Source organism: Oncorhynchus clarkii, chromosome 1 (assembly GCF_045791955.1).
Source record: "Oncorhynchus clarkii lewisi isolate Uvic-CL-2024 chromosome 1, UVic_Ocla_1.0, whole genome shotgun sequence".
NCBI classification, from domain to species: Eukaryota; Metazoa; Chordata; class Actinopteri; order Salmoniformes; family Salmonidae; genus Oncorhynchus; species Oncorhynchus clarkii.
This window is the reverse complement of record NC_092147.1, coordinates 68359974-68385659: the sequence shown is the minus strand read 5'-3', so window position 1 is coordinate 68385659 and position 25686 is coordinate 68359974. Positions and strand designations below refer to the sequence as shown.

Here is a 25686-nt window from a genome sequence, read left to right as displayed (position 1 = left end):
GTCCACTGGTTTTCAAATTGTGTACAAAATACTGGTGGTCAACAATTAAGCTGAAAGTATGACCAAATAAAGATGACAGGCATGTTAAATCAATTAGATTTTATTGCTCACCTCTCATTCATTCACACTTCCAAGTAGTCTTTCTTACATCCAAGTATGTACACAATTTTGTTTATAAGCATCATTAGGTGGCATATTTTAAATAAGTAATAGAGGAGATACCAGTCAAAACTATTTGCAACAGCAAAACATTTTTGAGGCTCAAGCTTATTTTTAACCCATTCCTAGTAACAATAATGTAAACCAAAGCTTACAAAAAAAACCACTGGAGAAATAAAGCTCGTTTCTTTTCAAGTATTAATTAAATTAACTAAGGATGGACTACAATACTTCCACAATTGTCACCTTATCATATGTAGTTACATGACATTCAACTCCTTTTTCAAATAATCTTCAAAATAAGGCTTTATAATTTAGGTGTTACAATGGCAAACATTGGCTTCAACTTTCATGTGGCAAGATAGTGGAACACAGCATAAACACAAAAGCACTCACATATGCAAAAGAACACATGGGAACAGTCATTTGTTAACAGCCATGGAATTGTGGAAAAGTCTGGTTTGTTTGAGCTCTCATGTCATGCATGACTTGGACTTTTTCTCTTCTGTTGGAGACATGGTCACTCTCCACATTCTTATTCGGTTTAGGGAAGAAATTATAATAACCATGCTTTATATTAATATTCACATTTAGAAAATAAGGCGTTTTCACTTCATGGCTCTTGCATGATCTCTGCTTCAGTGGCCTGCACTTTCTTTTCAACTAGTGTAGTTTTTGCTCCCCTGGCTAAAGCCTGCTTGATTGTACTGCTGGCCACCCTGCTGAAAGAACTGTTCAAACTGTCCTCCTTGGTTCAAATTCTGACCCCCTCGCCAACCTCCCCCCTGTCCTCTTCCCCTACCATCACCTCTTCCCCTACTATCACCTCTTCCCCTACCCCCGCGACCCCCTCTGCCACCCCTGTCCTGGTGGCGACCTCCTTCTTGATTGTGGTTGTCATGTTGGTAACCACCTCCTCCGCCTTGATGCCCTCCTGCAGGGTAACCAGGGCCCTGGAAGCCCCCTTGAAATTTTCCACCCCCGTAACCTCCTCTCCCCCCACCCCCTTGGTGGCCACCTCCTTCCTGGTTATGACCCTGGTAACCACCACCACCACCACCACCACCACCACCTCCTCCTCCTCCTCCTCCTCCGTCCGACCAGCCTCCCTGCACCTTGCCCCCTCTGCCACCCCCTCCTCCACCCCTCCCGCCCCTTTCATAACCCCCTCCTCCTCGCTCATAACCCCCTCGGCCCCCCTGAGAGTGTTGGTCGTAGCCCCCCCTGCTGCCTCCTCGTCCACCACCGCCATAGTGTCCACCTCCCTGTGGACCGTCTTGCCTCTTCTGCCAGGTGGGCATCTCTGGTGGGGGGGCCTCAATCTCAGTGGGTCGCCCACCTCTGTCTGGCACACGTCCCATTAGAACCTGCACAACAAAAATAAAAAAATAAAAAAGTTAATCAACAGAACGTGTACAAGCCAATGGGTGTTTTCTGACAGCACAGCCAAAGTAGACAAAATAGTTTAAAAATATTTTCTTGACATGAAGTATGAAAAAACAGAATGTGACAGCAGCTCTCAAGGTAGTATTGAGATAAACGTTAAAAGTTAGCAAGTGGAGAATTACAAATCTGCTCCCTACCTTGTTAATGGCACAAGCAGTCTTCTCCCTTATCCTGCCACTACTTGTGCGCATAATCTTGGAGAGGTCCTCTCGTGCAGCAAAGAGGTGAGCCACCGAGACTTTGCTCTTTGTGGCGAGGGTTGAACGCAAAGGCGGGTATACATTGGCCAGCTTTTCAGCATGTTTCTGTGTAACAATAGAAATTCAATTTCTACATACAGTACTCAATTGTTTACAGTACAAATGCATTGTGATTGCAAATATACTGTAAATGAATAACACAGACTACAACCACAACCAGTTACACTTTGAATAATTATAACAATCTTCCCAGTACAGAGTTCTCACCTTAGCTTTGTCAGACCAACCAAAGGACTGAACTGTCACGTCAAGACGTTTCAACAACATCTTCCTTCGGACTTCATACTCATTCACAAGTGCTTGATTGATGGCTTCGATTTTTTCCTGTAAAAGAGAAATGTAAATTAGATTAGAAAGTTTAATAGTCACATGTACAGGGTTGCAGATGTAATTACAGGGTACAGTGAAATTCTTGGAGATTCGAGCTCCAACAATGCAGGACAAAGTGGACTGCAGTATAGTACGCTGCTTAAGAATGTAACATATATTTTGGTTTGCAGTGGGAAATTTATTCCGCTATGCACATCTTTATTGTTTTTAAGGTTATTACAAAGTGAACTGGTCCAAGTGCCTTCTTCATCAGAGGACCCCCAACATGAGTTGATGGCACTTTGGCTAGAGCTTCTTTCAGCTGAGGAAAAAAGGAGAGAATATTAATGTTGAGAGAACCAAACCTTAGCTAAAGTATAGCTGCATTCAACAAAAAGACGCATACCTATCATAACATAATACTGACATAGCCTGGTATGACATGGACTGACCTTCTTCTCAATCCCACTGAAGAACTGGAACATGGTGATGTTGGCTGGGGGTTTGGACATGCCCAGGGACACACAGATTCCCTTCAGCTCCATAAAGACAACACTGCCTCCGGCCTCCTGGGCTGCCTTCTGAGGCTTGTTGACCAGGATCATCCTGGAGGCCTCCAGCTCCGAGATCAGAAAGGCTGAGAGAGAGAGCATATCGTTCAAACGGCAATCATCATACTGTATTAATATGAATTCTATAAATGATAGGGAAACTGACAACACAGGGAGAAGGTTGACTTATGCTGTTCACATACTGATGAGCAGTAGGCAGTTTGTCTTGTTGAGCAGCCTCTGGGTGACATCTCCTGTGGTGAGGACATTGTAAGGACAGGCCAGCTCAGACAGAAGACCACTCATCTCGAGCTGGAACCCCTCTGCCTCACTGGGACCTGGGTGGGGTAGATGGAGAGTTGGTGCAATGACAACCCAGAGAAATACAATTTTATTTTATTATTCAATTCACAAGCACTGAGATGAGTTAAGAATAAAACCGACTCACAGTTGGTGGCATGGACATTCTCCTCCAGATGACAGTAGAGCTTGAGCTCTGAGACGATCCAGGCACACACCTTGGTGAACTCTGGTGCTGCTGCTCCCCCGCTCACCGCAGCCTCCAGTGCTCCATCCTCCAACAGAGGGCCTTGGTACCTGAGAAAACAAAGACAGTAACCTCATAAGACTTGCACTAAAAACCTATATTTACCAGTTAATCTAGCTAGTCATTAAAGCAGCAATCAACAGTTGAAAGAATATAGCCCCCTCCCCACCCTTGTTTTGGTAAAAAGCTGAGGGATGGAGCTGTAAAAATGTAACCACTCAAATTCATAGAGCTAATGGTGCAAGGACTGACCATCAATGATATCAACATTGATATAAAAATTATAGTTTTAACCATGCTTAGGTATTTTATTAGGATCCCCATTAGCTGTTGCAAAAGCAGCAGCTACTCTTCCTGGGGTCCACACAAAACTTAATACAAAATGACATAATACAGAACATAAATAGACAAGAACAGCTCAAGGACAGAACTACATCGTTTTTTGTTTAAAGACACACGTAGCCTACATATTAATACATACACACAAACTATCTAGGTCAAATAGGGGAGAGGCGTTGCGCCGCGAGATGTTGCTTTAGCAGTTTTTTTTTAAACCAGGTTTACGGTTTATTTGAGCAATATGAGATGTAAGGAAGTTCCATGCAATAAGAGCTCTATATAATACTGTATGCTTTCTTGAATTTGTTCTGGAATTGGGGACTGTGAAAAGACCCCTGGTGGTATGTCTGGTGGGACAAGTGTGTGTGTAAGTTGACTATGCAAACAATTTGGGATTTTCAACGCATGAATGTTTCTGTTAAAAAAAGAAGAAGTGATGCAGTCAGTCTCTCCTCAACTCTTAGCCAAGAGAGACTGGCATGCATAGTATTTATATCAGCCCTCTGATTACAATTAAGAGCAAAATGTGCCACTCTGTTCTGGGACAGCAGCAGCTTAACTAGGTCTTTCCTTGCAGCACTGGACCACACAACTGGACAATAATCATGATAAGACAAAACTAGAGCATGCAGAACTTGCTTTTTGGAGTGTGGTGTCAAAAAAGCAGAGCATCTCTATTACGGCCAGACCTCTTCCCATCTTTACAACCATTGAATCTATATGTTTTGACCATGATAGTTTATAATCTAAGGCAAGGCCAAGTTATTTAGTCTCCTCAACTTGTTCAACAGCCACATGATTCATTACCAGATTCAGATGAGGTCTAGAACGTAAGGATAGATTTGAACCAAATACAGTGCTCTTGGTTTAGAGATGTTCGGGACTAGTTTATTACTGGTCACCCATTCCAAAACAGACTGCAACTCTTTGTTAAGGGTTTCAGTGACTTCATTAGCTGTGGTTGCTGATGCATATATGGTTGAATCATCAGCATACATGGACACACATGCTCTGTTTAATGCCACTGGCAGGTCATTGGTAAAAATAGAAAAGAGTAGACGGCCTAGACAGCTGCCCTGCGGTACACCACTCTTTACATGTTTGACATTAAGCTTCTCTTAAAGAAAACCCTCAGTTATATTAGATACAGTGCCTTGCGAAAGTATTCGGCCCCCTTGAACTTTGTGACCTTTTGCCACATTTCAGGCTTCAAACATAAAGATATAAAACTGTATTTTTTTGTGAAGAATCAACAACAAGTGGGACACAATCATGAAATGGAACGACATTTATTGGATATTTGAAACTTTTTTAACAAATCAAAAACTGAAAAATTGGGCGTGCAAAATTATTCAGCCCCCTTAAGTTAATACTTTGTAGCGCCACCTTTTGCTGCGATTACAGCTGTAAGTCGCTTGGGGTATGTCTCTATCAGTTTTGCACATCGAGAGACTGAAATTTATTCCCATTCCTCCTTGCAAAACAGCTCGAGCTCAGTGAGGTTGGATGGAGAGCATTTGTGAACAGCAGTTTTCAGTTCTTTCCACAGATTCTCGATTGGATTCAGGTCTGGACTTTGACTTGGCCATTCTAACACCTGGATATGTTTATTTTTGAACCATTCCATTGTAGATTTTGCTTTATGTTTTGAATCATTGTCTTGTTGGAAGACAAATCTCCGTCCCAGTCTCAGGTCTTTTGCAGACGCCATCAGGTTTTCTTCCAGAATGGTCCTGTATTTGGCTCCATCCATCTTCCCATCAATTTTAACCATCTTCCCTGTCCCTGCTGAAGAAAAGCAGGCCCAAACCATGATGCTGCCACCACCATGTTTGACAGTGGGGATGGTGTGTTCAGCTGTGTTGCTTTTACGCCAAACATAACGTTTTGCATTGTTGCCAAAAAGTTCAATTTTGGTTTCATCTGACCAGAGCACCTTCTTCCACATGTTTGGTGTGTCTCCCAGGTGGCTTGTGGCAAACTTTAAACAACACTTTTTATGGATATCTTTAAGAAATGGCTTTCTTCTTGCCACTCTTCCATAAAGGCCAGATTTGTGCAATATACGACTGATTGTTGTCCTATGGACAGAGTCTCCCACCTCAGCTGTAGATCTCTGCAGTTCATCCAGAGTGATCATGGGCCTCTTTGCTGCATCTCTGATCAGTCTTCTCCTTGTATGAGCTGAAAGTTTAGAGGGACGGCCAGGTCTTGGTAGATTTGCAGTGGTCTGATACTCCTTCCATTTCAATATTATCGCTTGCACAGTGCTCCTTGGAATGTTTAAAGCTTGGGAAATCTTTTTGTATCCAAATCCGGCTTTAAACTTCTTCACAACAGTATCTCGGACCTGCCAGGTGTGTTCCTTGTTCTTCATGATGCTCTCTGTGCTTTTAACGGACCTCTGAGACTATCACAGTGCAGGTGCATTTATACGGAGACTTGATTACACACAGGTGGATTGTATTTATCATCATTAGTCATTTAGGTCAACATTGGATCATTCAGAGATCCTCACTGAACTTTTGGAGAGAGTTTGCTGCACTGAAAGTAAAGGGGCTGAATAATTATGCACGCCCAATTTTTCAGTTTTTGATTTGTTAAAAAAGTTTGAAATATCCAATAAATGTCGTTCCACTTCATGATTGTGTCCCACTTGTTGTTTATTCTTCACAAAAAAATACAGTTTTATATCTTTATGTTTGAAGCCTGAAATGTGGCAAAAGGTCGCAAAGTTCAAGGGGGCCGAATACTTTCGCAAGGCACTGTAGATGGCTCTGAATCCACGATATGGCAGAGGTTGAAAAGCCATAACGCATAAGTAATTTCAACAACAGGTTATGGTCAGTAATATCAAAATCTGCACTGAAATCTAACAGTACGTCTCCCACAATCTTCTTCTTATCAATTTCTTTCAACCAATCAGTCATTTGTGTCAGTGCCCTTCTCTATAAGCATGCTGAAAGTCTGTTGTTAATTTGTTTACAGAGAAATAGCATTGTATTTGGTCAAACACCATTTTTTCCAACAGTTTGCTAAGAGCTGGCAGCAAGTTTATAGGTCTGCTGTTAGAAACAGCAAAGGCCGCTTTACCACTCTTGGGTAGTGGAATTACTTTGGCTTCCCTTTAGGCCTAACAAAGACTTTCCTCTAGGCTCAGATTAAAAATATGACAGATAAAGTGGCTATAGAGTCAGCTACCATCCTCAGTAGCTTTCCGTCTAAGTTGTCAGTGCCAGGAGGTTTGTCCTTATTGATCAATAACAATTTTTCCACCTATCCCACACTAACTTTACAAAATTCTAACTTGCAATGCTTTTCTTTCATTATTTGTTTTGTTATGCATTAATACAATTGCTCACTGTTTGTTGTTGGCATTTCCTGCCTAAGTTTGCCAATGAAATAATCATTACAATAATTGGCAACATCAAATGGTTTTGTGATGAATAAGCTCTCATTCAATGTAAGATGGAGTTGAATGTCTTTCCTGCCCATAATTTCATTTAAAGTACTCCAAAGTTTTTTTTCCATCATTCTTTAAATCATTGATATTGGCTTCATAATACAGTTCATTCTTCTTTTTGTTGAGTTTAGCCACATCATTTCTCAATTTGCAGTAAGTAAGCCAGTCAGATGTGCAGCCAGACTTATTAGCCACTCATTTTGCCCAATCTCTTTCAACCATACAGTTTTTCAATTCCCAATCAATCCATGGAGCCTTAACAGTTCTTACAGTCAGTTTCTTAACATGTGCATGTTTATCAATAGTTGTAAGAAGCAATTTCATAAATTCATCAAGTGCAGCGTCTGAATGCTCCTCATTGAATCACATCAGACCAACAAATCATCTTTGAGGGTATTTATTATTTGTTTACATTTACTTTGTTAGAAACATTGGGAGTAAAACAAGTTATATTTGGGGTTCTGATGGGGTACGACAGTTGTAAATGCCGCATGAGCTTAGTTCAAGTTATATTCTTCAAGAATCAATGGATACATAATGAGCTTAGTTCAACTGTCATACCCCATCAGATATTATTATTAACGTATAAGTCCAAAAATGTACTTATCAAAAGGGGCTGTGCATGCTGGGCAATTCCATGGTAACAGAATTACTCTGACTCCATTTTTTCACTTTAAAAAATGTATGCCAAACAAAAAACTACTAAAAAACTACTAAAAACCACTAAACTATAATGGAGGAATTGTGTAAATTAAAACTTTGGTAACAGGATAATAGTAAAAATGTCCCTCAGATTTTTATGCTACTAGGTTTATCACAAAACTCTTAAATATCTGCTCCGAATTAAGATTCAAAGATGTCTGCAGAAAGAATGGGGTGTCAGCTATGACATGGCACCTTGAGTTTGAAGAAATCTATTTTAATTAATGAACTACAGTATGTGAAGTGGATATACACCCGGTAACAGAATTACATCATGTGTCCCATAATCTGTACTACATGTAACCGATGTGAAATGGCTAGCTAGTTAGCGGTGGTGCGAGCTAATAGCGTTTCAATCGGTGATGTCACTTGCTCTGAGACCTTGAAGTAGTGGTTCCCCTTGCTCTGCAAGGGCCGCGGCTTTTGTGGAGCGATGGGTAAAGATGCTTCGTGGGTGGGGTCGGGGCAAGGGGACGGACTAAAGTTATACTGTTACATACACATAAATGTATAATTATATGAATGTCATTCTCATTTTTCACAAGTTTGACATCACAGCGTTACAGAGCAGCGCACAGTACAATACAATACAGTTTTCCCAAACTAAATATAAGTGTTGATATTAGTTGGCATGGGTCTTTACATCAACAATTTTGTGATTTAATGTATTTCTGATACCTTTTAAGACTTTCTGGTAGATGTTTTCTAAGACCCCCTTTCCATCTGAAAGCATAGTATTTTACTTATGACTAAATGTATCTATGCCTTCATTTCCCAAAAATATAGCGACTCTTATCTTTCATTTGACACCCAATTTTATACACTTCAATGAACTTCACGTTGGTGCTCATGGGTCCTTTTTTATGGAAATGCCCTGTTTCAATTGACAAGTAATGGCGTCTTTTTGTAGGCACTATCTCCGTCGTGGTTCGTTGGACAAAGCCTATGGGAAAATTAATGTTTGTTTTTCTGATAAATGTTTTTTTAAATTTTTTTAATAAGATCTGTGGTAAACTCAGGTTTATGAGATCGTATACGTTTTGTTCTATGAGATAATCTGCATCACTGCATCAACTAACGTCACTTTGTAAATTTTGAAGCACATAATAAAATAAAAATAGGTACATAAAGCACATAACTAACGTCTTCAGAATTGATAAAGGTCATGTTAAAGGAATGATATTATCTTATAGAACAAAATGTACAAGATATCCTCTGTTAATCTCAGACTTTATTTTCGGCGTTTATCCCAAAACCCCATTATTTTCCCCCATAGGAATGGCTGAACGAAACAGCCGTAGCTAATTCATTTCCGGTTTTACGACTACAAACCGGCGAGCTCTATTGAACTGATTTTTTACTGTGAATAGCAACCAGTCATGAGATAAGTGGGACCTCTCCAGCTTCAGTGTATTCATTAAGACACTAAGGCGGTGCCTGTCCTCTGTTTGTGCCGGCTGAATAAACATCAAACGGTTGGCATGATAGGTAATTTCAGACTAAATAGATAGGTCACTTTTACATTCACAATATAATCTAAAGTAGGTCATAAAGCCGGTAGCTAGCTAGATGCCACAAAAATGTATGAAAGAGCCTGCAGAGTTTAGATTACTGCTCAGCTGTCTCTGGCTGTGACAGTAGTCCGATGACAGGCAGTCAACGTATCAGCTAACGTTAGCTAAATTAACCAGTTGAGCTAGCTAGTTAAAATATAATCAGATAAGCTACATAAAGACTATTCTCATAGAAAACTTTTTAAACCTACCCCAGATCTTCCAGTGAGTCAATAATATCTGTCTCCATTTCTGTGATGAAACTTCAATTGATTAAACCGCAAGAATAATCTAATATCACTAAAGAACAACACTTCTGCTGGGTTGGCATGCTGGGTCCTAACTCAACCTCTTACCGGCGATAGGGCTGCCCGATACAATGCCTGTACCTCACGGAGTAATGCCAATGCCTCACGGAGTAAGATTTAAATTTCAAAGTATTAGAGGTGTGCTCTAATCTACGGAAGAGTATCAAATCCAAGTGAAGAGAAACATTAAAAAAACTGCGACATGGGGTGAAACTTTGATATGTTTTTGCATGATAGTCCTTTAAAAAAGTGGCAATATTTCGAGAATAAAGTCGAAATTAAATGTAGTTAATAAAGTGACAATATTTCGAAAGTAAACTCGACATTTAATTTCGAGAATAAGGTAGCAGTTTGGCTATATTTCAAGATTAACATTGGGGATTTGGTGAAACGCATATCTGCCTGGCTCCCTATTACTGTGCGCCACCACCGTTGAAATGCCTGAGTAAAATTACCTAGGCAAGCCAGTTAAGAACAAATTCTTATTTACAATGACGGCCTACCCCGGCCAAACCCTCCCCTAACCTGGACGACGCTGGGCCAATTGTGCGCCGCCATATGGGACCCCGATCACAGGACCCCCTGATACAGCCCGGGATCAAACCAGGGTCTGTAAAGACGCCTCTAGTAATGCAGTGCCTTAGACCACTGTGCCACTCAGGACCTGGTGAAACAATACTTGAGAATTGGCTTTAGTTAGAGGGAAATCTTTGCTCTTTTAGCACGTAATAACCCTATTATTATGTATTCGGATTATTTTCAGAAGGAGGAACCGTGGTTACATACATAAGTGTTATTAGCAGTGGAGGCTGCCGAGCGGAGTACGGCTCATAATAATGGCCGGAACAGACCAAAAAATACCTGTTTGATACCATTCTACTTCAGACATTACCACGAACCAGTCCTCCCCAATGAAGGTGCCACCAACCTCCTGTGGTATGCAGGTGTGCGTGTGGGGGGGCGATAAAAAGTAGGGGGGGAAACAAACACATGGCCATCAATCTAGTGATCTAATACACGCACTCACGCTAATCAATCTAATGATCTAACTCGCAAACACACACACCAAGTTTCTCCCTGGCAGTTTCAGACTATAGGAATACACTCTTCTAACGGTCATGGTGCGTTATGAGCACAAACGAAACACGTTCTTGGCGCTGTCATTGAATGCGAAGAGAACTGAAGTTGAGTCCCTGACAGTCTGCCCTCCGAATTCGCAACAACGTTCTGCTGCGTAGCAGAACACCTTGCAAAAAATCTATGCATAATGGGCACTATTAACAACTTTATCCATGGTGCTTTACTAACAGAGGTTTTCCCTCTTATCACAACTATGCTTTTAACGGCTAGTAGGCTACGTGAGCACACCCAATAAAACGATTTATTTTAGGATGCTGGAGACGTTATGCGTGTGTATGTCCCATGTCAAACTGCTCTCCAAATTCGATACTACACCTCTATTTTGCAGCCAATTATAAAACTATAGCTGCCCACTAATTTGAGTACCCTAAACTGTAGGCAAATCGTACATTACAGTGGGAAAGTGAAAGTAAATTATAGGTTTATCCAACGCTTGAGGGGGGAATGAACAATGAAGCAGCAAGGATTTTAATCAAGTGTCTGTGGGAGGAGAGGAAACTAAAGGACCAACTCTCTACTCCTGAATGCGCAAACCAGCATACCTCATCCAAATCCGTGTGGTTTCTCTTTCTGAAAATAATATGTGGCACAACCTCTTCCAGGTCCTAATAGGCCTATTTTATAATAAGATGGTTATTATGTGCTAAAGGAGAAAGGATTTCCTAAGTATAGTTTCACCAGGTCGTATAACTGCAGGCAATTTCAATGGTGGCGCGCAAAGCAACAAGAAGCCAGGGAGACATGCTGTTAACCAAATCCCATACTTTAATCTTGAAATATAACTGCGACATTATTCTCAACATTTTTACTTTATTCTCGAAAAACATTTCGAGTTTATTCTCGAAATATTGTCACTTTTAATCCAAGTTCCACCACCCTTTGCCATTTTTTTCTTCTCTTCACTTGGCCCTAAAACTCTTCCGTACAAATCATTTGACATGCACTGGAGAAAAAATACAATTAATTTACAGGCATACAGAGATAGCTTTCGTCTGCAATATGTGATATAAATCTAGCTATCAATGGGGTCTATTTAAATTTGATAAATATTTATGTTCAGTCTTTGTGAAGTCCCTGAAGTACTTATGGTCAGCTATCCAACCTATCCTCACCAGGCAATGGTAAACTGTCGTTGGTCTGTGCCATTTGACCGCCACTAGGGGGTGGTGTTTGACAACATATTTCCATGTTTGGAGAAAGGTTTCATCTTTCACTTTAGATGTCAGTGGTTTCAGATATCTAAATAGAACATGAAAGGCATTTTTCCAGATGTTACCTACCCTTTATTCTTTGAAGACTAAAGATACATATCTTCAAGATAAATTAGATATAAATGCACCTGTACCTGCTCTCTGTGGGAGACATCCTGTTGTGGACATGTCACTCCATCTTCCTTCTCTACTTCCCACTGGATCAATAAGTCATATATAAATACTGGTACTCCATTCTCCTTAAAAAGATAAAATATCTTTCTGTTTCTATGAAATAGAAATGTCGGCAATGCCCCAATGGCCTTGTGTACAAAGAGTCTGATAAACAGGATTATCTTTTTTATTTGGCGTTTTAAAGTGTAAACAGTTTACAGCTGTTTATCTTTATGGCATGGTGCTCCCCAGTGAAGATACAACAAATATATGCCTAGCGAAGACAGAATTGGCAAAACAACCCATAGCACATGGTCGACAAGATGGAGCAGGACAACAGTATTGAAACACAGTATCGAGAAGATTTACACATAATAGTGAAATATGAAAGATATGGGAAATGGGTACGAACAGCGTATGGTTCATAAGATTCCTGTAAAACTTATTTAAATGTGTTATCGCTTATATTTTAAATATCATAACCCCAAAATAATCCATCAAGGTAGTACATTTTTGGAACACAAAGATAGGCATTTTGATCAAGGTAATAAGTACACTGAACAAAAATATAAACCCAACATGCAACAATTTCAAAGATTTTACTGAGTTTCAATTCAAATAAGGAAATCAGTCAATTGAAATAAATTCATTAGGCCCTAATCTATGGATTTCACATGACTGGGAATACAGATATGCATCTGTTGGTCACAAATACCTTAAAAAAAAAAATAAGTAGGGGAGTGGATCAGAAAACCAGTCAGTATCTGGTTTCACCACCATTTGGCTCATGCAGCGCGACATCTCCTTTGCATAGAGTTGATCAGGCTGTTGATTGTGGCCTGTGGAATGTTGTCCCAATCCTCTTCAATGGCTGTGCGAAGTTGCTGGATATTGGCAGGAACTGAAATACGCTGTTGGACATGTCGATCCAGAGAATCCCAAACATGCTCAATGGGTGACATGTCTGGTGAGTATGCAGGCCATGAAAAAACTGGGAGATTTTCAGCTTCCAGGAATTGTGTACAGATCCTTGCAACATGGGACCATGTATTATCATGCTGAAACATGAGGTGATGGCACGTCAATGGGCCTCAGGATCACATCACGGTATCTCTGTGCATTTAAATTGCTATCGAGAAAATGCAATTGTGTTCGTTGTCCATAGCTTATGCCTGCCGATACCATAACCCCACCGCCTACATGGGGCGTTGACATCATCAAACCGCTCATCCACGCTGTCTGCCATCTGCCCGGTACAGTTGAATCTGGGATTTAGCCATGAAGAGCACACTTCTCCAGCGTGCCAGTGGCCATCAAAGGTGAGCATTTGCGATGCTGTACTGCAGTTAGGTCAAGACCCTGGTGAGTACAAAGAGCATGCAGAGGAGCTTTCCTGAGGCGGTTTTTGGCAGTTTGTGCAGCAATTCTTTGGTTGTGCAAACCCACAGTTTCATCAGCTGTCCGGGTGGCTGGTCTCAGTTGATCCTGCAGGTGAAGAAACCGGATGTGGAGGTCCTGGGCTGGTATGGTTACATGTGGTCTGCAATTGTGAGGCCAGTTGGACGTACTCGCAAATTCTCTAAAACGATGTTGGAAGTGGCTTATGGTAGAGAAATTAATTATTGCATTCAGCATGCCAATTCCACACTCCCTCAAAACTTGAGACATCTGTGGCATTGTGTTGTGTGACAAAACTGCACATTTTACAGGGGCCTTTTATTGCCCCCAGCACAAGGTGCACCTGTGTAATAACCATGCTGTTTAATCAGCTTCTTCATATGCCACACCTGTCAGGTGGATGTATTATCTTGGCAAAGGAGAAATGCTCACTAACAGCATATAAACAAATTTGTGCACAACATTTGAGAGAAAAGCTTTTTGTGCATATGGAGAATATCTGGGATCTTCTATTTCAGCTCATGAAATATGGGACCAACACTTTACATGTTGCGTTTATATTTTTGTTCAGTATTTATTTTGGGATGTAGCCTATCACGTTACTGAGAGATTTGTCCCTTCATAAAATAATTGTGATTCTATGGGTAAATATACATTCATATTACATACATAAATCCAGAATTCAGGTTGATTAGTTGGTGCATTTTCCCCCACTAATAATACATCAGATATTGGGCCGGAGGGAGTTTTCTGGCCTCAGAATATGTATTGGCTTTACTTTTCCCTCATAAACATAAATAGACTATATGTCTACTGGGTCAGCAGGTAACAGGCTAGAGATGGTACATTTCACTGTTTCACAAATACACAAGGAGTAAAAAACATTGCCATATGATTGGTTACAGGATGCACTTCTAAAGATTTGACCGAGATAGTAGTTTACTGTGGTAGCCTTCAATAACAATTTGACAAATCTGAACTGATTAAACTAGGTGCTGAAAAATCTGTTTAATACTGTACATTATCAAAATGTGTATCAATTTGCCACTCATCAACAAATAATAAAATAACATTGGCACACAATGACAAAATAAACAATGCTACATAATTCTCTCCATAAACAATACAAATAGATAGAATGAAAATAAAATAGATGACAAACACAATCAAGTGAGATAACACACTTTTCTCAAGTAGACCAGTTCATGATAATAATGTTGATAATAGTGTCATCAATATTGTTGACAATAATCTGACTGAAAAAATATAAAGTCTTGTTGGAATGTGTCCCATTTACAACAAAAAAAGTATGTCGTGGCAGAAATGAAGTTGCCACTGCCTTAATATCCCTTATCAACATGATAACTCAACCGATTTCAAAACAAACAATAAAGCCATTTGATGTCAAGTGTGGTAACACCTGTATGTGAGTGTGAGACAAGCAGGGACTTCAGAACCTTCAACGATCAGATTATTGGTCTTCATTAGTGTAATATTATACATGCACTTGTACTGTATGTTCTCAATACCCAACACGTAAAAGCTCCAATAGAGCTACTGTTTGTAGGATCTGGCACCAAGATCAATGAGAACTCAAGCAGACCAATGTACTCTAAAAGCAGCTCAGCCATTTAGAAAATAACCTCTGTGACATCACAACACTTTTCTGTCTTTGATTTCAGCCAGGTATGAGGATATTGTGGGTTTAAGACCTTGCAGGAACACCACATTATCCATGAGTCGAGTCCAGTAGCAAAGAGAGTGATATTGCTCTGACTCACTAAGCACTGAATAATTTCCATCCCTTAACTCTTGTATATGTGGCTTTGGATATCTCTTGCTAATATACACTATCTTTTCCCCATGCCCCTCCTCCAACATGGAGTGCTCTGACCCTGAGGCCCTGTTCTTGTCTCTGTCCTACTGTGTTGAACAAAAGGTCAGACCCTATTGTCTCTACAGAGATCCATGTCTAACTCACCTGCCCATACCTAGTTCTCCCTACCCTGAAGGGGGTGGAGTCCCTGCAAACAGTCTCTCTACAGATGAAAATAAACGATCTCCTCTTACGTAACCTGCTGTATCCTTGGTGATGGAGGAACTGACCTGCTCACTCAACTGATGCCTGGCAACCACAACACAATGAGCACCTGGGCTCACATCTGGTGCCACTGTAAGCAAGTTAGTAATCAGTGCTCCACTGACTGAGGGCTTAGTGGAGATTCCATTACCTCTGCCTGAAGGCAACAGGCTTGATCCTTCAGCTGATTAAAAAAAGGTCAAAGGTCACTCAATGGCTTGTGTGGACAGTGAGACAACAACGTTGACCCTTTTCACATATTTAACCTGCATTGCTTTGAAAAATCCAGAATAGGTTGACCACTGACCAGCTTCACTAGTATCGCATGACTGTATGAAAAATCACATGCCTAAACCCATAAATATGTGTACAGTATACATAGTTCACCTTATTGTCCTGAGTGGGCACATATTACAAAGACTAGATTTCATCTTTTGAGTTCAAATCCCTTTAAAATAATAAGGCGGAAAACAATAAAGCTTTCTTGACTAACCAAAAGACACAACTATTCCTTGATTTATAAAACAAGTCTCAGTGGTTATATTGTTCTTTATCTCATGCTCACACAGCAAGTACCATTTCTTGGATTCCAGAGTAAGATACAGAACTGGCACATAAACGATCATCAGTAGTCATGTTACAATAAACTTACCTTTAGAAACAATGTACCTGCCTCTGTTTCCCTCATCACTTTCACTTCATCTTTAACTTTCTATTGCTTTACATCTCGATCCATGTATGCATTCTCCCATCCCCAATTGCATTCTCACTTTACATCCCTCTCCTAGTCCATTATAAAACGTTCACTATGTTCTCAAAACGTTATTGCAACTTAGTCACGTGACCCAAATAACTTCATTTCATGGTATTATACATGCCCTCAATGATTTCTTCAGCGAATCAACAGTAGATATCACATATAGTGTATGTGCACCACAGACCACACACACTGTAAATAGTAAGCATGTACATGCTCCGACATTCATACAGGCACAGGTGGACACCCGATCAGTCTGTCAAACACTGGTGAGCCCCGTTTGAGCCCCAACAAACCTAAATCACTTATAGGTAGTCCAGGATCCTTTTCCCATGACACTGATGGGGTGGAAAGGCAGGTGTGTAGAGCTGGGGAGCATTCAGGTGTCTGTACCCTACCAAACAAGGGCTTTTTCAGTTCCACCACCCACATCCTCTCACTCCCCTTCACTCTCTTATGGCATGTGAACTCTCATGGTGAATCCCAAACCAGCCCTTTGCCCGAACCAACCGTCTTGGTGTGAGGGAAGGTGAAAGGACCTGGGAAGAGACTGGTTTGGGATTCAGCATCACTATTCACATGTGGTTCACTGAAGACATGTCCGTCTAGGTCAGAGGAGGTCCGTCCTACTCCAGGTCACCAAATGGGGGCCTCAAGCAGCCAAGTACTTCCCCCAGTAAGGACAGCTTCATGATGCGGGCTGCCGAGGACCTCCTGGGGCCCTGGGTCCGGCCCTCGGTGTCGCCATGTCAGCTGTTCTGAGGCCAAGAGGAGAGAGACATACCGTCATCACATATTTAGAGCTCACGGCAGAGGAGAGAAGACAGGAACACCCTTGCCAGTCATTCAGAAGAAGTCACAACTGTAAAGAGATGTTCAGTTTTTGTAGATTGCCTACAGTGGCAACAAATTGGCTAATAGTATGGATTACGTCCATCTCATAATGGGATCAAGCAATATTTGTGAGTTTCATTGAGGCTCTGAGGATGGAAACCACTTGCAAATACATTAGATTGAATGTTGATACAAATGTTCCCAAGGTAGATGACCCAATAATACCATTAGTGCCTCAGGTTGTAAAAGCAAGATTTGTCTCGATAAAATCGTCAATGCTCTGCGTTTGAGCCAAACTATATGGTCTTTATTTAGCCTTCTTAGGCTGATGAAAATCAACTTCTTGACACAAGCCACCATCAATCTGAATGCCTCTGTGGCCTCTGTGCTCCCTTGATCTAGATAATCTCTCAGTGAATGGAAGAGAAAAAGTCCCTCTTTCCCATGTTACTGAATCCCTTGTTTCCATGGGAATGAAAATAATTGAGGCTTTAATAACAAAACGTTCTGCGGTGGTGAGGCCGTAGGTAAAAGGTGAAGGACACAGACTCTGACAACAAAGACAAAGAAAAGACCTTTCACTGTATTGTCCTGCGTCCCTGAATCTGACCTTGCCAGGTCATCCATTTTGGGCTTGTTAAGAAAACACATAACACAATGATATCCAGAATAGGTTGATAACTGTAATGCTGTTATTGGGCTATTGTTAGAAGTAAAAAAGACAAAGTGTTCAATCATGCATGAGAGAGGATCACCATTAACAAACAGAAGGTGGATAACAACCACTTGAGGGAAAAAGGAGTGATAATGGGAGTCTCAATGTGACACAGGTAAGTGCCAAAATTATTTATTTGGGCAGTTATCTGTATGTTGTGTCACAGAGCATTAAAGCATAACCATCTCCTAAAGACACAACAATACACACATGCACACTCACACAGCGACTCACACATTCCAACACACAGAGACGAATCAAATCAAATGTTATTTGTCACGTTTCGTAAACAGCAGGTGTAGGTAGACTAACAGTGAAGTGCTTAATTTCAGGCCCTTCCCAACAACGCAGAGAGAAAGAAAATAGACAAAAGTAAAACACGTAATAATAAAAGTAATAATAAATACACAATAAGTAATAATAACTTGGCTATATACACACGAGGTACCAGTACTGAGTCATGTGCAGGGTTACGAGCCCCGTCAATGTGAATGAGGGCGTGCTCGGCCCTCTGTTTCCTGTAGTTCACGATCAGCTCCCTTGTCTTGCTGATGCGGAGGGAGAAATTCTGTTCTAGCAACACACTGCCAGGTCTCTGACCTCCCGATAGGCTCATTGTCGATGGTGATCAGGCCTACCAGCATTGTCAGTAAACTTAATGAAAGTGTTGGAGTTGTACGTAGCCACACAGTCATAGGTGAACCTGGAGTACAGGAGGGGACTAAGCAAGTACCCTTGAGGGGCCCCTGTGGTGTTTAGAAGGTGTTTAGTCCCAGGGTCCTTAACTTAGTGATGAGCTTGGAGGGCACTGATCTGTAGTCAATGAACAGCATTCTGACAAAGGTGTTCCTTTTGTCCAGGTGGGAAAGGGCAGGTTGGAGTGCAATAGAGATTGTGTCATTTGTGGATCTGTTGAGGCAGTGTGCGAATTGGAGCGGGTCCAGGGTGTCTGAAATGATGGTGTTGATGTGAGCCATGACCAGCCTTTCAAAGCATTTCATGGCTACAGATGTGAGTGCTACGGGGAGATAGTCATTTAGACAGGTTACCTTGGCGTTCTTGGGTACAGGGACTATGGTGGTCTGTAGGTATTACATGTAGGTATTACAGACTGGGTCAGGGAGAGGTATAAAAGTTCAGTGAAGACTCTTGCCAGCTGGTCAGCACATTCTCTGAGTATGAGTCCTAGTAATCCGAATGTTAACCTGTTTAAAGGTCTTACTCACATCGGCTACAGAGAGCGTGATCATACAGTCATCTGAAACAGCTGGTGCTCTCATGCATGGTTCAGTATTACTTGCCTTGAAGCGAGCATAGAAGGTATTTAGCTCCTCTGGTAGGCTCGCGTCACTGGGCAGCTCACGGCTGGGTTTCAGTTTGTAGTTCATGACAGTTTGCAAGCCAGTATAGTAGCATCCTGTATTGATGCTTTGCCTGTTTGATGGTTCATTGGAGGGCGTAGTGGGATTTATTTTAAGCATCCAGATTAGTGTGCCACTCCTTGAAAGTGGCAGCTCTAGCCTTTAGCGGAGTGTGGATGTTGCCTGTAATCCATGGCTTCTGAATGGGATAGGTATGCACGGTCACTATGGGGACAACTTTGTCACACCTATTAATGAAGCCGGTGACTGATGTAGTAAACACCTTAAAGCCATCGGATGAATCCCGGAACATATTCCAGTCTGCACTAGCGAAACAGTCCTGTAGCTTAGATTCCACTTCATCGGACCACTTGTATATTGAGTGCATCACTGGTACTTCCTGTGAATTTTTGCTTGTAACCTGGAATCCGGAGGATAGAGTTATGGTCAGATTTGCCAAATAGAGGGCGAGGGAGAGCTTTGTATGCATTTCTGTGTGTGGAGTGAAGGTGAAGTTCTTTAGCCTCTAATTACACATGTGACAGGCTGGAAGAAACTAGGTAAGACAGATTTCAGTTTTCCTGCATTAAAATCAACAGCCACAAAGCTCGCCACTTCTGGATGAGCATTTTTTATTTGCTTATGGCCCTACACAGCTCGTTGAGTGCCATCTTAGTGTCCGGATCGGTTTGTGGTTGTAAAGAGACAGCTACAAAACATATAGATGAAACTCTCTTGGTATGGGGTACAGCTTATCATGAGATTCGAAATCAGGGGAGCAGAACCTCGAGACTTTCTTAATGTTAGAGATCGCGCACCAGCTGTTGTTAACAAAGAGACACACCTTCTCCCTTGAGCGTTCCCGACGCTTCCGTTCTGTCCTGCCGATGGATACTAGCTAGATCTATATTATCCATGTCCATGTGCACTCAAGACGCTGTGAAACATACGATATTACAGTTCTTCAGGTCCCGTTGATAGGATAGTCTCGGACGGAGCTCGTCCAGTTTGTTCTCCTGTGATTGTATGTTCACCAATATACAGTGCCTTGCGAAAGTATTCGGCCCCCTTGAACTTTGCGACCTTTTGCCACATTTCAGGCTTCAAACATAAAGATATAAAACTGTATTTTTTTGTGAAGAATCAACAACAAGTGGGACACAATCATGAAGTGGAACGACATTTATTGGATATTCCAAACTTTTTTAACAAATCAAAAACTGAAAAATTGGGCGTGCAAAATTATTCAGCCCCTTTACTTTCAGTGCAGCAAACTCTCTCCAGAAGTTCAGTGAGGATCTCTGAATGATCCAATGTTGACCTAAATGACTAATGATGATAAATACAATCCACCTGTGTGTAATCAAGTCTCCGTATAAATGCACCGGCACTGTGATAGTCTCAGAGGTCCGTCAAAAGCGCAGAGAGCATCATGAAGAACAAGGAACACACCAGGCAGGTCCGAGATACTGTTGTGAAGAAGTTTAAAGCCGGATTTGGATACAAAAAGATTTCCCAAGCTTTAAACATCCCAAGGAGCACTGTGCAAGCAATAATATTGAAATGGAAGGAGTATCAGACCACTGCAAATCTACCAAGACCTGGCCGTCCCTCTATACTTTCAGCTCATACAAGGAGAAGACTGATCAGAGATGCAGCCAAGAGGCCCATGATCACTCTGGATGAACTGCAGAGATCTACAGCTGAGGTGGGAGACTCTGTCCATAGGACAACAATCAGTCGTATATTGCACAAATCTGGCCTTTATGGAAGAGTGGCAAGAAGAAAGCCATTTCTTAAAGATATCCATAAAAAGTGTTGTTTAAAGTTTGCCACAAGCCACTTGGGAGACACCAAACATGTGGAAGAAGGTGCTCTGGTCAGATGAAACCAAAATTGAACTTTTTGGCAACAATGCAAAACGTTATGTTTGGCGTAAAAGCAACACAGCTCATCACCCTGAACACACCATCCCCACTGTCAAACATGGTGGTGGCAGCATCATGGTTTGGGCCTGCTTTTCTTCAGCAGGGACAGGGAAGATGGTTAAAATTGATGGGAAGATGGATGGAGCCAAATACAGGACCATTCTGGAAGAAAACCTGATGGAGTCTGCAAAAGACCTGAGACTGGGACAGAGATTTGTCTTCCAACAAGACAATGATCCAAAACATAAAGCAAAATCTACAATGGAATGGTTCAAAAATAAACATATCCAGGTGTTAGAATGGCCAAGTCAACGTCCAGACCTGAATCCAATCGAGAATCTGTGGAAAGAACTGAAAACTGCTGTTCACAAATGCTCTCCATCCAACCTCACTGAGCTCGAGCTGTTTTGCAAGGAGGAATGGGAAAAAATGTCAGTCTCTCGATATGAAAAACTGATAGAGACATACCCCAAGCGACTTACAGCTGTAATCGCAGCAAAAGGTGGCGCTACAAAGTATTAACTTAAGGGGGCTGAATAATTTTGCAAGCCCAATTTTTCAGTTTTTGATTTGTTAAAAAAGTTTGAAATATCCAATAAATGTCGTTCCACTTCATGATTGTGTCCCACTTGTTGTTGATTCTTCACAAAAAAATACAGTTTTATATCTTTATGTTTGAAGCCTGAAATGTGGCAAAAGGTCGCAAAGTTCAAGGGGGCCGAAAACTTTCGCAAGGCACTGTAACAGAGGGTAGAAGAGGTTTATGTACTCGCTGACGTATTTTCGCCAGGGCCTGGTCCATTGTGAACAGTATGTCCTGCGACTCGTTGAAGTAGAAATATTCATCCAAATCGAGGTCAGTGATTGCTGTTCTGATGCTCATTAGCTCTTTTCGGTCATATGAGACAATGGCGGAAACATCATGTACAAAAACAGTTAAGATCAGCTCGAAATAAAACACCCAAAATAGCAGAATTGGTCAGGAGCCTGTAAAACGTCTGCTATGCAATACAGCACCATTCTCAATATACAGAGATCCCCTGGCCCATACACACACATATACACACACACATATACAAGCACACACACACCTTAGCTGCAGTCACCTTCTCTCTGTGTGGTGTTATCCCGTTCTGTACCACCTCTGCAGGTCCGTCCGTCTGCTCCTGGGAATCCCGTCGACCCCTGGGCTGCCCCTGGGCCTCATTCTCCCAGCGGGCAAAGCCTTTGCTCTTGGAGGCCTTCCTGTGTGGTCGGTATCTCATCTTGGGGAAGGTGTGGGAGCTCCCGTCCCCAGCACCCCACGTGTGCTCTGGCCACAGAGGCTCTGTCTGTGTAGCCTGGCTGGTGGTGGCCCGTTGCAGACGCACAGAGATCCGCTGGGCCGATCCCGTCATCAGGGTGATTGACTTATGCTCCAGGTCAGAACCGCCAGGTGTCACCGAGGGGAACTCAAACACTTCGTCCTCATCTGCAGGGAGGACAATATGACAGGAATGAAATACACTGACCAACCATCATAGTTGAAACGCTGTTGGTTACAGTATATCACTAAAGTGTTGCTGTACCTTTGCAGGTGGGCATGGTGGGGCTGCTGGGTAGAGAGCTGTGGGTCAAGCCCCCAGGTGAGACACTTCGCAGAGAGGTGGAGCGCGGCAGCTTCCTACAGGCCAGCACCAACAGCTCCCTGCACTGCTTATGGCAGTTCACCCCACAATCTGAAACAGAACATATAACAGTGTTGTCAGACCTTAGCCCTCACAGTGCATGTATAATGAAAAATCCCAAATGTCTTAAATGTGCAGTTCTCCAAATAATAGAAAACAGGCCAATACATATGCTCACAGTCCATAGAACCTACCCTTACACTTGTATCCCTGTTTGATTATTCCCCAGAGCTAAGAGCAACAAGTCCAGAGGGGCAGGAATTGGAGGGAGTGGGAAAAAGACAAAGGAATGTTAGAATTTGTAATGGTGGAAGCATATTCAGTGTAAACCATTGTGTAATAAACAGGATACAATCTCTCACAACACCCTTCCTGTAAACTCTGTGTGTATGTGTGTGTGTCTGTGTGTGTGTGTGTGTTCATTTTTGAATAGGAGGACTTCTCTGTAGAAATTCTCCTTTATTTTCACTGATGCCTAAAACACAAAATAGAAAGATAGAGGGAACATAATTTGTGTACATATTTTGACACGCAACAATAACTTTTCTGTCACGTAAGATGTGCATCCTTTCATTGTTGACTATGTGAGTGGTGGCATTACCATATAAATCACATTATCGTTTCGTCGACATGATTCAGTGTTGTTTTATCAACTTTAATAAACCAATGTATCCTGAAGTCATGTCAACATATTGCATCTCTGTCTCAGAAGGTCATTAATCAACTTCGTCAAGGAGTAAAGATAGACATCTTCTCTCGGCATTGAATGATTCGGTAGCTGTCTTGCACTAATTTGATGGCAGTATATTGCTGACATAAACAATCAGAAAGCATTATACTTTTCTTCCAACCAAAAGTGTGCTGTCTCTCTGAGCATAAACAGTTAGTTTACATTAGTGTGTATTACAAAGTGCACAGTAAACATACGAATCCAGCACAGTGCTCGCAGAAGGTGGGCTTCAGATACGTCATCTCCGTAAAGTTGTGGATAAAGCCAGGGCCCATTTTATACTGGAGCAAGGGGTTGGCCCTCAGGAAGTAAGCCATCATCTCATCCTTACTAATCAGACCATCCCTGTAGAAGAGGAGCGAGAAAGAGAGACATAGACAGAGAGAAAAATAAATACAGATAAGAGAATGATCAGATGGAGAGAATGACAGCTCCTGTTATGTAAACATTACAGTAACTTCCATCCCTTCTTTCTGTTTTATCCAGACAGGAAGAGATCTACAACAGTGCTCTAGATTAGACACCCAGGTGGTTTGTGACAACTCCAGCCCCATGCATATCTCCAGTCTCCCTCCTAAGGAGCACAGCCTCCCAGACCTATTTTCTGAGTCATGGAGCTGCTCAGGCGAGCTGAAATGTGATTTGAAGCGTTCCAGTGAACAGATGAACCGCCCAGGACACGAGGGCAGAGCACTGTGTGTGGCACTGTGTGTCTTTCACGGGCTGCCATAACCTTCACCTCCCCCCTCCTCAAACCATGGCGACAAAGCACCACTCCCAGTCAAGACAGGGCAAGGCTAAAAGCAGATATGACTCTGTTGTGACTTCACAGGGTTTTCCTGCAGATTTACGAGAGGATGTTTGACATTACCAATGACCTCATTTTCACTGTAGCTTTGTGTGGTGAAACTTTGTTGTTGGTGGCCAGTTACTGTATCTCGCTGTGAAATGTTTAGAATACCCAAAATTGCAGTCTTATTGCATCTTGGATGCTTGTAGCTGCTTTAAAGGTAAATGTGTGGAATGTGCGTGTGTATGTGCGTGCGCATGTGTGAGTGAGAAATAGGGAGAGGGTGTTTGTTGGTGACAGAAAGAGGGAAATCGAAGAGGAGGATGAGGTGGCTTAGTTGCGACACCTCTGAACTCGTCATATTTCAAATGGTAGACAGGGTCACTCACTGGTCCTTGTCCAACACACAGAAGGAGTCCAAGAAAGGAAAGTTGGCAGCAATACTCTCAAAGTCCTCCTGAGAGATGTAGCCATCATGGTCATGGTCGTAGTTCCTGAATACAGACTTCCCAGAAAAAGACATGAACAAAATACTGTAAGTGATTTACAAGCACCAGTCTTTTTTTGAGTCATATTTGAGTAATTGTTGGTTTATATACCTACTCAATATTTGGTATTGTAACAGAAAAAGCCACTGACTGATTCTTGAAATAATGTATGAGATATTTATGGACGGGTTACCCATCCTGTAGATAGTAACATTTTCAAGCGTTCAGACCACAGCCAAGCTATGTCCTTCTGGATTTTATTCAAGAGAAGACACAGGTCAGTTACTGTAATGGAAACAACTCACATCCACCACCTTCCTGATGTGCTTGTTCACCACATTGGGGTCAGGTTTGGTTGTCACACCTGACGCCCAGTCCAGAGGGGCCATTGGCTTGTTGGGGGTTGTCGGAGAGGTAGGCTGTGGGGATTGAAAAGATAGAGAGTTAATATAGGAACTCTCAGGTATACTGTATTATCTCTATTTTCATACGTTTTTTTCATGTTTTCTAATAACTACAGCTCCAACAATGCAGCCTATAAACCACAACAAGAAGTCTCACCAAAGACTTTGGGTTACGTGGTTCCCTTAGTAAGGATAGCTCATATATTTCATCTTCGGTGTAGTACAGGTCTAGAGAGAGCTGGAGGAAATTGTTTATGATTAAACATGGAAACAGATTCAGCCTTTCTGCAATAACAAACACATTTATAATCATGTTACTCTTTTGTACGATCCTACAAAACGTTGTTTGATACCCACTGAAATTACAAATTGAGTGACAGAACGATAAAACAA

General features: G+C 41.8%; 2 protein-coding genes across 16 annotated transcripts in view; both read right to left on the bottom strand.

Annotated features, from left to right (window-relative positions):
* Positions 1–84: 84 nt before the first annotated feature.
* On the bottom strand, positions 85–9682 carry LOC139417066 (family with sequence similarity 98 member A). Its single transcript, XM_071166317.1, has 8 exons — positions 9542–9682; positions 3174–3322; positions 2929–3063; positions 2627–2811; positions 2416–2496; positions 2073–2189; positions 1743–1910; positions 85–1526 (listed from the first exon to the last, which is right to left on the bottom strand). Exons 1-8 carry the CDS (start codon positions 9577–9579, stop codon positions 819–821), a joined length of 1581 nt encoding a protein of 526 aa, XP_071022418.1. The 5' UTR covers positions 9580–9682; the 3' UTR covers positions 85–818.
* Positions 9683–12312: 2630 nt separating this feature from the next.
* Positions 12313–25686, bottom strand: part of LOC139411253 (RAS guanyl releasing protein 3 (calcium and DAG-regulated)) — a 61821-nt gene continuing 48447 nt past the window's right edge. For 6 of the 15 annotated variants that reach the window (XM_071157303.1, XM_071157337.1, XM_071157329.1 and 3 more), the window contains 8 exons: positions 25451–25531; positions 25195–25308; positions 24791–24906; positions 23809–23956; positions 23076–23112; positions 22783–22932; positions 22306–22685; positions 16774–17129 (listed from right to left, as the gene is read on the bottom strand). In XM_071157303.1, coding sequence (XP_071013404.1) covers positions 17013–17129; positions 22306–22685; positions 22783–22932; positions 23076–23112; positions 23809–23956; positions 24791–24906; positions 25195–25308; positions 25451–25531 — 1143 coding nt within the window. In that variant the 3' untranslated portion in view covers positions 16774–17012. Of the gene's footprint in view, positions 17135–22305; positions 22686–22782; positions 22933–23075; positions 23113–23808; positions 23957–24790; positions 24907–25194; positions 25309–25450; positions 25532–25686 lie in introns of all 15 variants that reach the window. The other 9 variants (XM_071157383.1, XM_071157354.1, XM_071157373.1 and 6 more) reach the window with 4 other exon arrangements.

Excerpts from the sequence above, each read along its gene's own strand:
- LOC139417066 (XM_071166317.1), bottom strand. The coding sequence starts at position 9,579 with ATGGAGACAGATATTATTGACTCACTGGAAGATCTGGG. Across the intron at positions 3,323-9,541 it reads GACTCACTGGAAGATCTGGG|GTACCAAGGCCCTCTGTTGG; the intron begins GTAGGTTTAAAA and ends TTGTTTTCTCAG. Across the intron at positions 2,190-2,415 it reads CACTTGGACCAGTTCACTTT|GAAAAAATCGAAGCCATCAA; the intron begins GTAATAACCTTA and ends TCTCTTTTACAG.